A 14,494-nucleotide genomic window follows, 5' to 3' on the forward strand; every position below is an offset into this window, starting at 1 on the left:
TAACCCTTATCTCGACTCTTTTTTTCCTTCATTAATAATGACACACTATCATAGCATTTCACAGCTTTTTAACAGTAGTCCTGAATCAAATCAAATCATTTGACTTATCAGCAGCTTTTCTTCTTTATCTCAGGCTGCACAAAGCAGGGCTGTCTCAACATTCCTCTGTGTGTTATATTTTCCTGGAAACTTCTGCTTCTTCCTTAAAATCACAGCAGTCAGGATAGACAGGCTCACCCAATGACTCTGGAGTTACCCGTGACTCAATCTGTTTTTCCTGAAGACGTTTCTCTGGGGGGGGAAACTCCTCCTCGTCCCTCCTCCCCTCACTCAAATACCACTGCTGCTATTGGAGCACAGCTCAGACCTGGGGAACATGGTGGGAGAACGCAGAGGGAGGCACATCACAGAGCTGGGCTGTTTGTCATATGTGTGGAGGGGGGGGGTTGTTGTTAAGGGTTAACAACTTTGAAATGGTGGGTTTTTGGTAAAGGTACTTTATTGTACTAAAGGTAAGTTAAGTACAAGTCTAGACGTAGTTAGATTAACGCCTAGCCTAACTCATGTCTGTCATGTTGGGCTATCCTGCTTAGAGTCAGAATGCTACTGTTCTTTATCCTCACCTCTCTCTATCTCTCCCTCTCTCACTGTGTGTCGCTCTCTTTTTTCCCCAGAGACAGACGACTATGCGGAGATCATAGATGATGAGGATACCTACACCATGCCCTCCAGTGAGTACCGTAGCATCTGTCACATAGGGAGTAAGTAAGGGATCATGTGCTGAGGAGGATGAGGGAGGCAGTGACAGACAGCGGTGCTGGGTTTTAGAGTGTCTCAGTGGTGAGCTGCAGACCAGATGTTCTCTCCAGACCCCGTGGGCCTTTGATCGTGGCCTCTAGTGTACAGCTTTAACCCAGTTTGGAGAAGTGTGCCCCACTTTCTGATTGGCTGTTCCCACATTCTGCCTTCCTGGGGTAATTGAGACTGGAGTTCTCTGAAAGCACCAAAGCTACAGAGGTCAAGTTGGTGTTAGGCATCTTTCAGTTCTTCATTTTTTATTTTCAGAGTTCATATTTTTGCTACCACATTTGTAGCAGTTTTATTTAGATTGTTCTTCTCTTAACTAGTTTTCAAGAGGCAATAATGTTTCTCAATTATTTTATGTTCATCTTTAATGTAACTATTACTGTTGATAGAGAGTAGTTCACAAACAGCTAGAATCATATTTACACGGGGAATCCCCAACACAGAGTGCATGAGGTGGATCTGTCGATCACTATTAGTAGAATGAGTTGGCTTTGACTGTGTCTTCTGCTGCTCAAACAGTTTCCTCTCAACATTTCATTTTTCATGACGTATCTGTCCTTTGTCCTTCACTCTTAGGGAAAAAGGTGTTACAGTTGAAGTGGGAAGTTTACATACACTTAGGTTGGAGTCATTAAAACTAGTTTACATACACTTAGGTTGGAGTCATTAAAACTAGTTTACATACACTTAGGTTGGAGTCATTAAAACTAGTTTACATACACTTAGGTTGGAGTCATTAAACCTAGTTTACATACACTTAGGTTGGAGTCATTAAAACTAGTTTACATACACTTAGGTTGGAGTCATTAAACCTAGTTCACATACACTTAGGTTGGAGTCATTAAACCTAGTTTACATACACTTAGGTTGGAGTCATTAAAACTAGTTTACATACACTTAGGTTGGAGTCATTAAAACTAGTTTACATACACTTAGGTTGGAGTCATTAAAACTAGTTTACATACACTTAGGTTGGAGTCATTAAAACTAGTTTACATACACTTAGGTTGGAGTCATTAAAACTAGTTTACATACACTTAGGTTGGAGTCATTAAAACTAGTTTACATACACTTAGGTTGGAGTCATTAAACCTAGTTTACATACACTTAGGTTGGAGTCATTAAACCTAGTTCACATACACTTAGGTTGGAGTCATTAAACCTAGTTTACATACACTTAGGTTGGAGTCATTAAAACTAGTCTACATACACTTAGGTTGGAGTCATTAAACCTAGTTTACATACACTTAGGTTGGAGTCATTAAAACTAGTTTACATACACTTAGGTTGGAGTCATTAAACCTAGTTTACATACACTTAGGTTGGAGTCATTAAACCTAGTTCACATACACTTAGGTTGGAGTCATTAAACCTAGTTTACATACACTTAGGTTGGAGTCATTAAAACTAGTCTACATACACTTAGGTTGGAGTCATTAAAACTAGTTTACATACACTTAGGTTGGAGTCATTAAAACTAGTTTACATACACTTAGGTTGGAGTCATTAAAACTAGTTTACATACACTTAGGTTGGAGTCATTAAAACTCGTTTACATACACTTAGGTTGGAGTCATTAAACCTAGTTTACATACACTTAGGTTGGAGTCATTAAAACTAGTTTACATACACTTAGGTTGGAGTCATTAAAACTTGTTTACATACACTTAGGTTGGAGTCATTAAAACTAGTTTACATACACTTAGGTTGGAGTCATTAAACCTAGTTTACATACACTTAGGTTGGAGTCAATAAAACTTGTTTATATACACTTAGGTTGGAGTCATTAAAACTAGTTTACATACACTTAGGTTGGAGTCATTAAAACTTGTTTACATACACTTAGGTTGGAGTCATTAAAATTAGTTTACAAACACTTAGGTTGGGGTCATTAAACCTAGTTTACATACACTTAGGTTGGAGTCATTAAACCTAGTTTACATACACTTAGGTTGGAGTCATTAAAACTAGTTTTTCAACCACTCCACAAATGTCTTGTTAACGAACTATAGTTTTGTCAAGTCGGTTAGGACATCTACATTGTACAAGTCATTTTTCCAACAATTGTTTACAGACAGATTATTTCACTTATAGTTCAATGTCTCACATTTCCAGTGGGTCAGAGGATTACATACACTAATTTGACTGTGCCTTTAAACAGCTTGAAAAATTCCAGACAATTAAGTTCTGGCTTTTGAAGCTTCTGATAGGCTAATTGACGTAATTTGAGTCAAGTGGAGGTGTACCTGTGGATGTATTTCAAGGTCTACCTTCAAACTCAGTGCCTCTTTGCTTGACATCATGGGGAAAATCACTATTAGTAGAATGAGTTTCAAAAGAAATCAGCCAAGACCTCAGAAAAACAATTGTAGACATCCACAAGTCTGATTCATCATTGGGAGTAATTTCCAAATGCCTGAAGGTACCACATTCATCTGTACAAACAATAGTACACAAGTATAAACACCATGGGACCACATACAGCTCAGGAAGGGGATGCGTTCTGTCTCCTAGAGATGAACGTACTTAGGTGCGAAAAGTGCTAATCAATCCCAGAACAATAGTAAAGGACCTTGTGAAGATGCTGGAGGAAACAGATACAAAAGTATCTATATCCACAGTTAAACGAGTCCTTTATCGACATAACCTGAAAGGCCGCTCAGCAAGGAAGAAGCCACTGCTCCAAAACCTCCATAAAAAAAGCCAGACTACGGTTTGCAACTGCACATGTGGACAAAGATCGTACTTTTTGGAGAAATGTCCTCTGGTCTGATGAAACAAAAATAGAACTGTTTGGCCATAATGACCATCGTTATGTTTGGAGTAAACAGGGGGAGGCTTGCAAGCTGAAGAACACCATCCCAACCGTGAAGCACGGGGGTGGCAGCATCATGTTGTAGGGATGTCTTTGCTGCAGGAGGGACTGGTGCACTTCACAAAATAGATGGCATCATGAGGAGGGAACATAAAGTGTTTATATTGAAGCAACATCTCAAGACATCAGTCAGGAAGTTAAAGCTTGGCCGCAAATGGGTCTTCCAAATGGACAATGACCCGAAGCATACTTCCAAAGTTGTGACAAAATGGCTTAAGGACAACAAAGTCAAGGTATTGGAGTGGCTATCACAAAGCCCTGACCACAATCCTATAGAACATTTGTGGGCATAATTGAAAAAGCGTGTGCAAGCAAGTATGCCTACAAACCCTACTCAGTTACACCAGCTCTGTCAGGAGGAATGGGCCAACATTCACCCAACTTATTGTGGGAAGCTTGTGGAAGGCTACCCAAAACGTTTGACCCAAGTTAAACAATTTAAAGCCAATGCTACCAAATACTAATTGAGTTTATGTAAACTTCTGAACCACTGTGAATGTGATGAAATAAATAAAAGCTGAAATAAATCATTCTCTCTACTATTATTCTGACATTTCACATTCTTAAATGTGATGATCCTAACTGACCTAAGACGGAATTTTAACTCTGATTAAATGTCATGAATTTTTACAAACTGAGTTTAAATGTGTTTGGCTAAGGTGTATGTAAACTTCCCACTTCGACTGTATGTAGAACCTAAAATGGTTCTTCGGCTTTCCCCGTAGGAAAACCATAGGAAAACCCTTTGAATAACCCTAGGTTCTACCTGGAACCCCAAAAAGTGTTCTGCCTGGAACCAAAAAGGGTTCTCCTATGGGGACAGCTGAAGAACCCTTTTGGAAATCTTTTTTCTAAGATTGTCCTCCACACGACTCCATAGTTTACTTTATATCATAACAGTGGAGAAGTATTTAACATAGCCTGAAACGCTAGCCGTTTATATTATGTGTACACATGCACACGCACACACACAGCCAGCCAGCCAGCCAGCCTGCCAGCAGAGGCTGCTGACAAATGGCAGTGTAGTCCAAGGGTATTAATCTCCCTGCAGTTCGTTTGCACTGACTGTCTTCTACATGCAACAAATGTCACTCCCCTTTGCCAGAAAAGCACTCTTACTTAGTCATGTGTTTCTCCAAACCAGGGACAAGGGAAGAGGGAGGGACCTTTCGTACAGTTTAAACCATTTTAAAAGTTATGTTCCTCCAATGTTGATGTACCCTCTAAAAGATTTCTCCTCACATGAACTGCCCTGCAGAATACTATGGACTAGAGGAAGGTAATGGTGTGCGTCTCAGCCCTGTACTTGAGGATTGCCTTTTGGTTGTATTGTGGTTGTCAGACCAGGGTCAAACATATATGTTAAATACTTTCAAATACTTGAGCTACACTTGATTTAGTGTTCAATTGAACCAATGGAGTGGTCGCACAAGGCCAATCTATATCCATGCTACATCAGGTATCTGGAGGTATTTACCATTTGACCCAGGTCTACCTCTGGTTTGACTTGTGTGATTGTGTTTCTGTCATTTTCTTTCATTTTGCCAAAATAGCTGTACATGTAGTGTTTTGATTGATGTATTGAGTGTTGGTGAATAGACACTGTCCAGCCCAGAGAAAGATGAATATTGCAGCCAGGCTGTCCTATTGACCCGTTATGGATGGAAGGGACCACAGCCACTAGTCAGACACAGTACTGCTGCAGCAGGGCCACTCACTGGCCCTCCAGAATATGTGCAAAGTTAAGAAGTACACAAAGATCATTTGACACCATCATACTGTTTACCAATGTTTTACATTTCAAGGGTAAAATGTGATTATGGCTTGGCATGTCTGGTGAAACTTTATGCATGGTGATTTCATATTCACAATATGATTGTATTTATTCAACAAATCAGCCATTGCATGCAAATCCATGGACAGCCTTGGCAGTCCTGATTTGAATGGAATTGCATGATTGCATGCTGTACTGTGATCTTCAGTGATCAGCTAAAACCAGATTGATTTCACAATCAATCGGACGTCCATACCACCCGTTGATATGAAGTCAGTGTGTCTAATGCTGTGTTGTATCCAGCCAGGGACTATGATATTATACAGTCAGTGTGTCTAATGCTGTGTGTTGTACCCAGCCAGGGACTATGATATTATACAGTCAGTGTGTCTAATGCTGTGTGTTGTACCCAGCCAGGGACTATGATATTATACAGTCAGTGTGTCTAATGCTGTGTGTTGTACCCAGCCAGGGACTATGATATTATACAGTCAGTGTGTCTAATGCTGTGTGTTGTATCCAGCCAGGGACTATGAGATTATACAGTCATTGTGACTAATGCTGTGTTGTACCCAGCCAGGGACTATGAGATTATAAAGTCAGTGTGTATAATGCTGTGTGTTGTATCCAGCCAGGGACTATGATATTATACAGTCAGTGTGTCTAATGCTGTGTGTTGTATCCAGCCAGGGACTATGATATTATACAGTCATTGTGACTAATGCTGTGTTGTACCCAGCCAGGGACTATGAGATTATAAAGTCAGTGTGTCTAATGCTGTGTGTTGTACCCAGCCAGGGACTATGAGATTATAAAGTCAGTGTGTCTAATGCTGTGTTGTACCCAGCCAGGGACTATGAGATTATAAAGTCAGTGTGTCTAATGCTGTGTTGTACCCAGCCAGGGACTATGAGATTATACAGTCAGTGTGTCTAATGCTGTGTGTTGTACCCAGCCAGGGACTATGAGATTATAAAGTCAGTGTGTCTAATGCTGTGTTGTACCCAGCCAGGGACTATGAGATTATACAGTCAGTGTGACTAATGCTGTGTTGTACCCAGCCAGGGACTATGAGATTATAAAATCAGTGTGTCTAATGCTGTGTTGTATCCAGCCAGGGACTATGAGATTATAAAGTCAGTGTGTATAATGCTGTGTGTTGTACCCAGCCAGGGACTATGAGATTATAAAGTCAGTGTGACTAATGCTGTGTTGTACCCAGCCAGGGACTATGAGATTATAAAGTCAGTGTGACTAATGCTGTGTTGTATCCAGCCAGGGACTATGAGATTATAAAGTCAGTGTGACTAATGCTGTGTGTTGTACCCAGCCAGGGACTATGAGATTATAAAGTCAGTGTGACTAATGCTGTGTTGTATCCAGCCAGGGACTATGAGATTATAAAGTCAGTGTGACTAATGCTGTGTTGTATCCAGCCAGGGACTATGAGATTATAAAGTCAGTGTGACTAATGCTGTGTGTTGTACCCAGCCAGGGACTATGAGATTCTACAGTCATTGTGACTAATGCTGTGTTGTATCCAGCCAGGGACTATGAGATCATAAAGTCAGTGTGTCTAATGCTGTGTTGTATCCAGCCAGGGACTATGAGATCATAAAGTCAGTGTGTCTAATGCTGTGTGTTGTACCCAGCCAGGGACTATGAGATTATAAAGTCAGTGTGACTAATGCTGTGTTGTACCCAGCCAGGGACTATGAGATTATAAAGTCAGTGTGTATAATGCTGTGTGTTGTACCCAGCCAGGGACTATGAGATCATAAAGTCAGTGTGTCTAATGCTGTGTGTTGTATCCAGCCAGGGACTATGAGATTATACAGTCAGTGTGTATAATGCTGTGTTGTACCCAGCCAGGGACTATGAGATCATAAAGTCAGTGTGTCTAATGCTGTGTGTTGTATCCAGCCAGGGACTATGAGATCATAAAGTCAGTGTGTCTAATGCTGTGTTGTATCCAGCCAGGGACTATGAGATCATAAAGTCAGTGTGTCTAATGCTGTGTTGTATCCAGCCAGGGACTATGAGATCATAAAGTCAGTGTGTCTAATGCTGTGTGTTGTACCCAGCCAGGGACTATGAGATTATAAAGTCAGTGTGACTAATGCTGTGTTGTACCCAGCCAGGGACTATGAGATCATAAAGTCAGTGTGACTAATGCTGTGTTGTACCCAGCCAGGGACTATGAGATTATAAAGTCAGTGTGTCTAATGCTGTGTGTTGTATCCAGCCAGGGACTATGAGATCATAAAGTCAGTGTGTCTAATGCTGTGTGTTGTATCCAGCCAGGGACTATGAGATCATAAAGTCAGTGTGACTAATGCTGTGTTGTATCCAGCCAGGGACTATGAGATCATAAAGTCAGTGTGTCTAATGCTGTGTTGTATCCAGCCAGGGACTATGAGATCATAAAGTCAGTGTGTCTAATGCAGTGTGTTGTATCCAGCCAGGGACTATGAGATTATAAAGTCAGTGTGTCTAATGCTGTGTGTTGTATCCAGCCAGGGACTATGAGATCATAAAGTCAGTGTGACTAATGCTGTGTTGTATCCAGCCAGGGACTATGAGATCATAAAGTCAGTGTGACTAATGCTGTGTTGTATCCAGCCAGGGACTATGATATTATAAAGTCAGTGTGTCTAATGCTGTGTTGTACCCAGCCAGGGACTATGAGATTATACAGTCAGTGTGTCTAATGCTGTGTTGTACCCAGCCAGGGACTATGAGATTATACAGTCAGTGTGTCTAATGCTGTGTTGTATCCAGCCAGGGACTATGAGATTATAAAGTCAGTGTGACTAATGCTGTGTTGTACCCAGCCAGGGACTATGAGATTATACAGTCAGTGTGTATAATGCTGTGTGTTGTACCCAGCCAGGGACTATGAGATTATACAGTCAGTGTGTCTAATGCTGTGTTGTATCCAGCCAGGGACTATGAGATTATAAAGTCAGTGTGTCTAATGCTGTGTTGTACCCAGCCAGGGACTATGATATTATAAAGTCAGTGTGTCTAATGCTGTGTTGTACCCAGCCAGGGACTATGAGATTATACAGTCAGTGTGTCTAATGCTGTGTTGTACCCAGCCAGGGACTATGAGATTATACAGTCAGTGTGTCTAATGCTGTGTTGTATCCAGCCAGGGACTATGAGATTATAAAGTCAGTGTGACTAATGCTGTGTTGTACCCAGCCAGGGACTATGAGATTATACAGTCAGTGTGTATAATGCTGTGTGTTGTACCCAGCCAGGGACTATGAGATTATACAGTCAGTGTGTCTAATGCTGTGTTGTATCCAGCCAGGGACTATGAGATTATAAAGTCAGTGTGACTAATGCTGTGTTGTACCCAGCCAGGGACTGTGAGATTATACAGTCAGTGTGTATAATGCTGTGTGTTGTACCCAGCCAGGGACTATGAGATTATACAGTCAGTGTGACTAATGCTGTGTGTTGTATCCAGCCAGGGACTATGAGATTATAAAGTCAGTGTGACTAATGCTGTGTTGTACCCAGCCAGGGACTATGAGATTATACAGTCAGTGTGTCTAATGCTGTGTTGTATCCAGCCAGGGACTATGATATTATAAAGTCAGTGTGTCTAATGCTGTGTTGTATCCAGCCAGGGACTATGAGATTATAAAGTCAGTGTGTCTAATGCTGTGTTGTACCCAGCCAGGGACTATGAGATTATACAGTCAGTGTGTATAATGCTGTGTGTTGTACCCAGCCAGGGACTATGAGATTATAAAGTCAGTGTGTCTAATGCTGTGTTGTACCCAGCCAGGGACTATGAGATTATAAAGTCAGTGTGTCTAATGCTGTGTTGTATCCAGCCAGGGACTATGAGATTATAAAGTCAGTGTGTCTAATGCTGTGTTGTATCCAGCCAGGGACTATGAGATTATAAAGTCAGTGTGTCTAATGCTGTGTGTTGTATCCAGCCAGGGACTATGAGATCATAAAGTCAGTGTGTCTAATGCTGTGTGTTGTATCCAGCCAGGGACTATGAGATTATAAAATCAGTGTGTCTAATGCTGTGTTGTATCCAGCCAGGGACTATGAGATTATAAAGTCAGTGTGTCTAATGCTGTGTGTTGTATCCAGCCAGGGACTATGAGATTATAAAGTCAGTGTGTCTAATGCTGTGTTGTACCCAGCCAGGGACTATGAGATTATACAGTCAGTGTGTCTAATGCTGTGTTGTACCCAGCCAGGGACTATGAGATTATACAGTCAGTGTGTCTAATGCTGTGTTGTACCCAGCCAGGGACTATGAGATTATACAGTCAGTGTGTCTAATGCTGTGTTGTACCCAGCCAGGGACTATGAGATTATACAGTCAGTGTGACTAATACTGTATGTTGTACCCAGCCAGGGACTATGAGATTATACAGTCAGTGTGTCTAATGCTGTGTTGTACCCAGCCAGGGACTATGAGATTATAAAGTCATTGTGACTAATGCTGTGTGTTGTATCCAGCCAGGGACTATGAGATTATAAAGTCAGTGTGTCTAATGCTGTGTGTTGTATCCAGCCAGGGACTATGAGATTATAAAGTCAGTGTGTCTAATGCTGTGTGTTGTATCCAGCCAGGGACTATGAGATTATAAAGTCAGTGTGTCTAATGCTGTGTGTTGTATCCAGCCAGGGACTATGAGATTATAAAGTCAGTGTGTATAATGCTGTGTGTTGTACCCAGCCAGGGACTATGAGATCATAAAGTCAGTGTGTCTAATGCTGTGTTGTACCCAGCCAGGGACTATGAGATTATACAGTCAGTGTGTCTAATGCTGTGTTGTACCCAGCCAGGGACTATGAGATTATAAAGTCAGTGTGACTAATGCTGTGTGTTGTATCCAGCCAGGGACTATGAGATCATAAAGTCAGTGTGTCTAATGCTGTGTGTTGTATCCAGCCAGGGACTATGAGATCATAAAGTCAGTGTGACTAATGCTGTGTTGTATCCAGCCAGGGACTATGAGATCATAAAGTCAGTGTGTCTAATGCTGTGTTGTATCCAGCCAGGGACTATGAGATCATAAAGTCAGTGTGTCTAATGCAGTGTGTTGTATCCAGCCAGGGACTATGAGATTATAAAGTCAGTGTGTCTAATGCTGTGTGTTGTATCCAGCCAGGGACTATGAGATCATAAAGTCAGTGTGACTAATGCTGTGTTGTATCCAGCCAGGGACTATGAGATCATAAAGTCAGTGTGACTAATGCTGTGTTGTATCCAGCCAGGGACTATGATATTATAAAGTCAGTGTGTCTAATGCTGTGTTGTACCCAGCCAGGGACTATGAGATTATACAGTCAGTGTGTCTAATGCTGTGTTGTACCCAGCCAGGGACTATGAGATTATACAGTCAGTGTGTCTAATGCTGTGTTGTATCCAGCCAGGGACTATGAGATTATAAAGTCAGTGTGACTAATGCTGTGTTGTACCCAGCCAGGGACTATGAGATTATACAGTCAGTGTGTATAATGCTGTGTGTTGTACCCAGCCAGGGACTATGAGATTATACAGTCAGTGTGTCTAATGCTGTGTTGTATCCAGCCAGGGACTATGAGATTATAAAGTCAGTGTGTCTAATGCTGTGTTGTACCCAGCCAGGGACTATGATATTATAAAGTCAGTGTGTCTAATGCTGTGTTGTACCCAGCCAGGGACTATGAGATTATACAGTCAGTGTGTCTAATGCTGTGTTGTACCCAGCCAGGGACTATGAGATTATACAGTCAGTGTGTCTAATGCTGTGTTGTATCCAGCCAGGGACTATGAGATTATAAAGTCAGTGTGACTAATGCTGTGTTGTACCCAGCCAGGGACTATGAGATTATACAGTCAGTGTGTATAATGCTGTGTGTTGTACCCAGCCAGGGACTATGAGATTATACAGTCAGTGTGTCTAATGCTGTGTTGTATCCAGCCAGGGACTATGAGATTATAAAGTCAGTGTGACTAATGCTGTGTTGTACCCAGCCAGGGACTGTGAGATTATACAGTCAGTGTGTATAATGCTGTGTGTTGTACCCAGCCAGGGACTATGAGATTATACAGTCAGTGTGACTAATGCTGTGTGTTGTATCCAGCCAGGGACTATGAGATTATAAAGTCAGTGTGACTAATGCTGTGTTGTACCCAGCCAGGGACTATGAGATTATACAGTCAGTGTGTCTAATGCTGTGTTGTATCCAGCCAGGGACTATGATATTATAAAGTCAGTGTGTCTAATGCTGTGTTGTATCCAGCCAGGGACTATGAGATTATAAAGTCAGTGTGTCTAATGCTGTGTTGTACCCAGCCAGGGACTATGAGATTATACAGTCAGTGTGTATAATGCTGTGTGTTGTACCCAGCCAGGGACTATGAGATTATAAAGTCAGTGTGTCTAATGCTGTGTTGTACCCAGCCAGGGACTATGAGATTATAAAGTCAGTGTGTCTAATGCTGTGTTGTATCCAGCCAGGGACTATGAGATTATAAAGTCAGTGTGTCTAATGCTGTGTTGTATCCAGCCAGGGACTATGAGATTATAAAGTCAGTGTGTCTAATGCTGTGTGTTGTATCCAGCCAGGGACTATGAGATCATAAAGTCAGTGTGTCTAATGCTGTGTGTTGTATCCAGCCAGGGACTATGAGATTATAAAATCAGTGTGTCTAATGCTGTGTTGTATCCAGCCAGGGACTATGAGATTATAAAGTCAGTGTGTCTAATGCTGTGTGTTGTATCCAGCCAGGGACTATGAGATTATAAAGTCAGTGTGTCTAATGCTGTGTTGTACCCAGCCAGGGACTATGAGATTATACAGTCAGTGTGTCTAATGCTGTGTTGTACCCAGCCAGGGACTATGAGATTATACAGTCAGTGTGTCTAATGCTGTGTTGTACCCAGCCAGGGACTATGAGATTATACAGTCAGTGTGTCTAATGCTGTGTTGTACCCAGCCAGGGACTATGAGATTATACAGTCAGTGTGACTAATACTGTATGTTGTACCCAGCCAGGGACTATGAGATTATACAGTCAGTGTGTCTAATGCTGTGTTGTACCCAGCCAGGGACTATGAGATTATAAAGTCATTGTGACTAATGCTGTGTGTTGTATCCAGCCAGGGACTATGAGATTATAAAGTCAGTGTGTCTAATGCTGTGTGTTGTATCCAGCCAGGGACTATGAGATTATAAAGTCAGTGTGTCTAATGCTGTGTGTTGTATCCAGCCAGGGACTATGAGATTATAAAGTCAGTGTGTCTAATGCTGTGTGTTGTATCCAGCCAGGGACTATGAGATTATAAAGTCAGTGTGTATAATGCTGTGTGTTGTACCCAGCCATGGACTATGAGATCATAAAGTCAGTGTGTCTAATGCTGTGTTGTACCCAGCCAGGGACTATGAGATTATACAGTCAGTGTGTCTAATGCTGTGTTGTACCCAGCCAGGGACTATGAGATTATAAAGTCAGTGTGACTAATGCTGTGTGTTGTATCCAGCCAGGGACTACGAGATTATAAAGTCATTGTGACTAATGCTGTGTGTTGTATCCAGCCAGGGACTATGAGATGATAAAGTCAGTGTGTCTAATGCTGTGTGTTGTATGTATCCAGCCAGGGACTATGAGATTATACAGTCAGTGTGTCTAATGCTGTGTTGTATCCAGCCAGGGACTATGAGATTATACAGTCATTGTGACTAATGCTGTGTGTTGTATCCAGCCAGGGACTATGAGATTATAAAGTCAGTGTGTCTAATGCTGTGTGTTGTATCCAGCCAGGTACTATGAGATCATAAAGTCAGTGTGTCTAATGCTGTGTGTTGTATCCAGCCAGGGACTATGAGATTATAAAGTCAGTGTGTCTAATGCTGTGTGTTGTATCCAGCCAGGGACTATGAGATTATACAGTCAGTGTGTCTAATGCTGTGTTGTATCCAGCCAGGGACTATGAAATTATACAGTCATTGTGACTAATGCTGTGTGTTGTATCCAGCCAGGGACTATGAGATTATAAAGTCAGTGTGTCTAATGCTGTGTGTTGTATCCAGCCAGGGACTATGAGATCATAAAATCAGTGTGTCTATTGCTGTGTGTTGTACCCAGCCAGGGACTGTGAGATTATACAGTCAGTGTGTCTAATGCTGTGTGTTGTACCCAGCCAGGGACTATGAGATTCTACAGTCAGTGTGTATAATGCTGTGTGTTGTACCCAGCCAGGGACTATGAGATCATAAAGTCAGTGTGTCTAATGCTGTGTTGTACCCAGCCAGGGACTATGAGATTATAAAGTCATTGTGACTAATGCTGTGTGTTGTATCCAGCCAGGGACTATGAGATGATAAAGTCAGTGTGTCTAATGCTGTGTGTTGTATGTATCCAGCCAGGGACTATGAGATTATACAGTCAGTGTGTCTAATGCTGTGTTGTATCCAGCCAGGGACTATGAGATTATACAGTCATTGTGACTAATGCTGTGTGTTGTATCCAGCCAGGGACTATGAGATTATAAAGTCAGTGTGTCTAATGCTGTGTGTTGTATCCAGCCAGGTACTATGAGATCATAAAGTCAGTGTGTCTAATGCTGTGTGTTGTATCCAGCCAGGGACTATGAGATTATAAAGTCAGTGTGTCTAATGCTGTGTGTTGTATCCAGCCAGGGACTATGAGATTATACAGTCAGTGTGTCTAATGCTGTGTTGTATCCAGCCAGGGACTATGAGATTATACAGTCATTGTGACTAATGCTGTGTGTTGTATCCAGCCAGGGACTATGAGATTATAAAGTCAGTGTGTCTAATGCTGTGTGTTGTATCCAGCCAGGGACTATGAGATCATAAAATCAGTGTGTCTATTGCTGTGTGTTGTACCCAGCCAGGGACTGTGAGATTATACAGTCAGTGTGTCTAATGCTGTGTGTTGTACCCAGCCAGGGACTATGAGATTCTACAGTCAGTGTGTATAATGCTGTGTGTTGTACCCAGCCAGGGACTATGAGATCATAAAGTCAGTGTGTCTAATGCTGTGT

General features: G+C 41.8%; 1 protein-coding gene across 18 annotated transcripts in view; it reads left to right on the forward strand.

The window, feature by feature from the left end:
* Positions 1–14,494, forward strand: part of LOC110520760 (focal adhesion kinase 1) — a 151,469-nt gene that overhangs the window by 89,921 nt on the left and 47,054 nt on the right. For 10 of the 18 annotated variants that reach the window (XR_016492136.1, XR_016492133.1, XR_016492131.1 and 7 more), the window contains one exon: positions 675–731. Coding sequence is in view for 13 of the 18 variants with exons in the window: in XM_090221606.1 (XP_090077732.1) it covers positions 675–731 (57 nt within the window). In the remaining 5 variants the exon portion in view is untranslated. Of the gene's footprint in view, positions 1–348; positions 513–674; positions 732–4,940; positions 4,962–14,494 lie in introns of those variants that run through there. The other 8 variants (XR_016492129.1, XM_090221603.1, XM_090221604.1 and 5 more) reach the window with 3 other exon arrangements.

This window comes from Oncorhynchus mykiss, chromosome 3, assembly GCF_057628025.1.
Source record: "Oncorhynchus mykiss isolate SJ-2025 chromosome 3, ASM5762802v1, whole genome shotgun sequence".
NCBI lineage: Eukaryota > Metazoa > Chordata > Actinopteri > Salmoniformes > Salmonidae > Oncorhynchus > Oncorhynchus mykiss.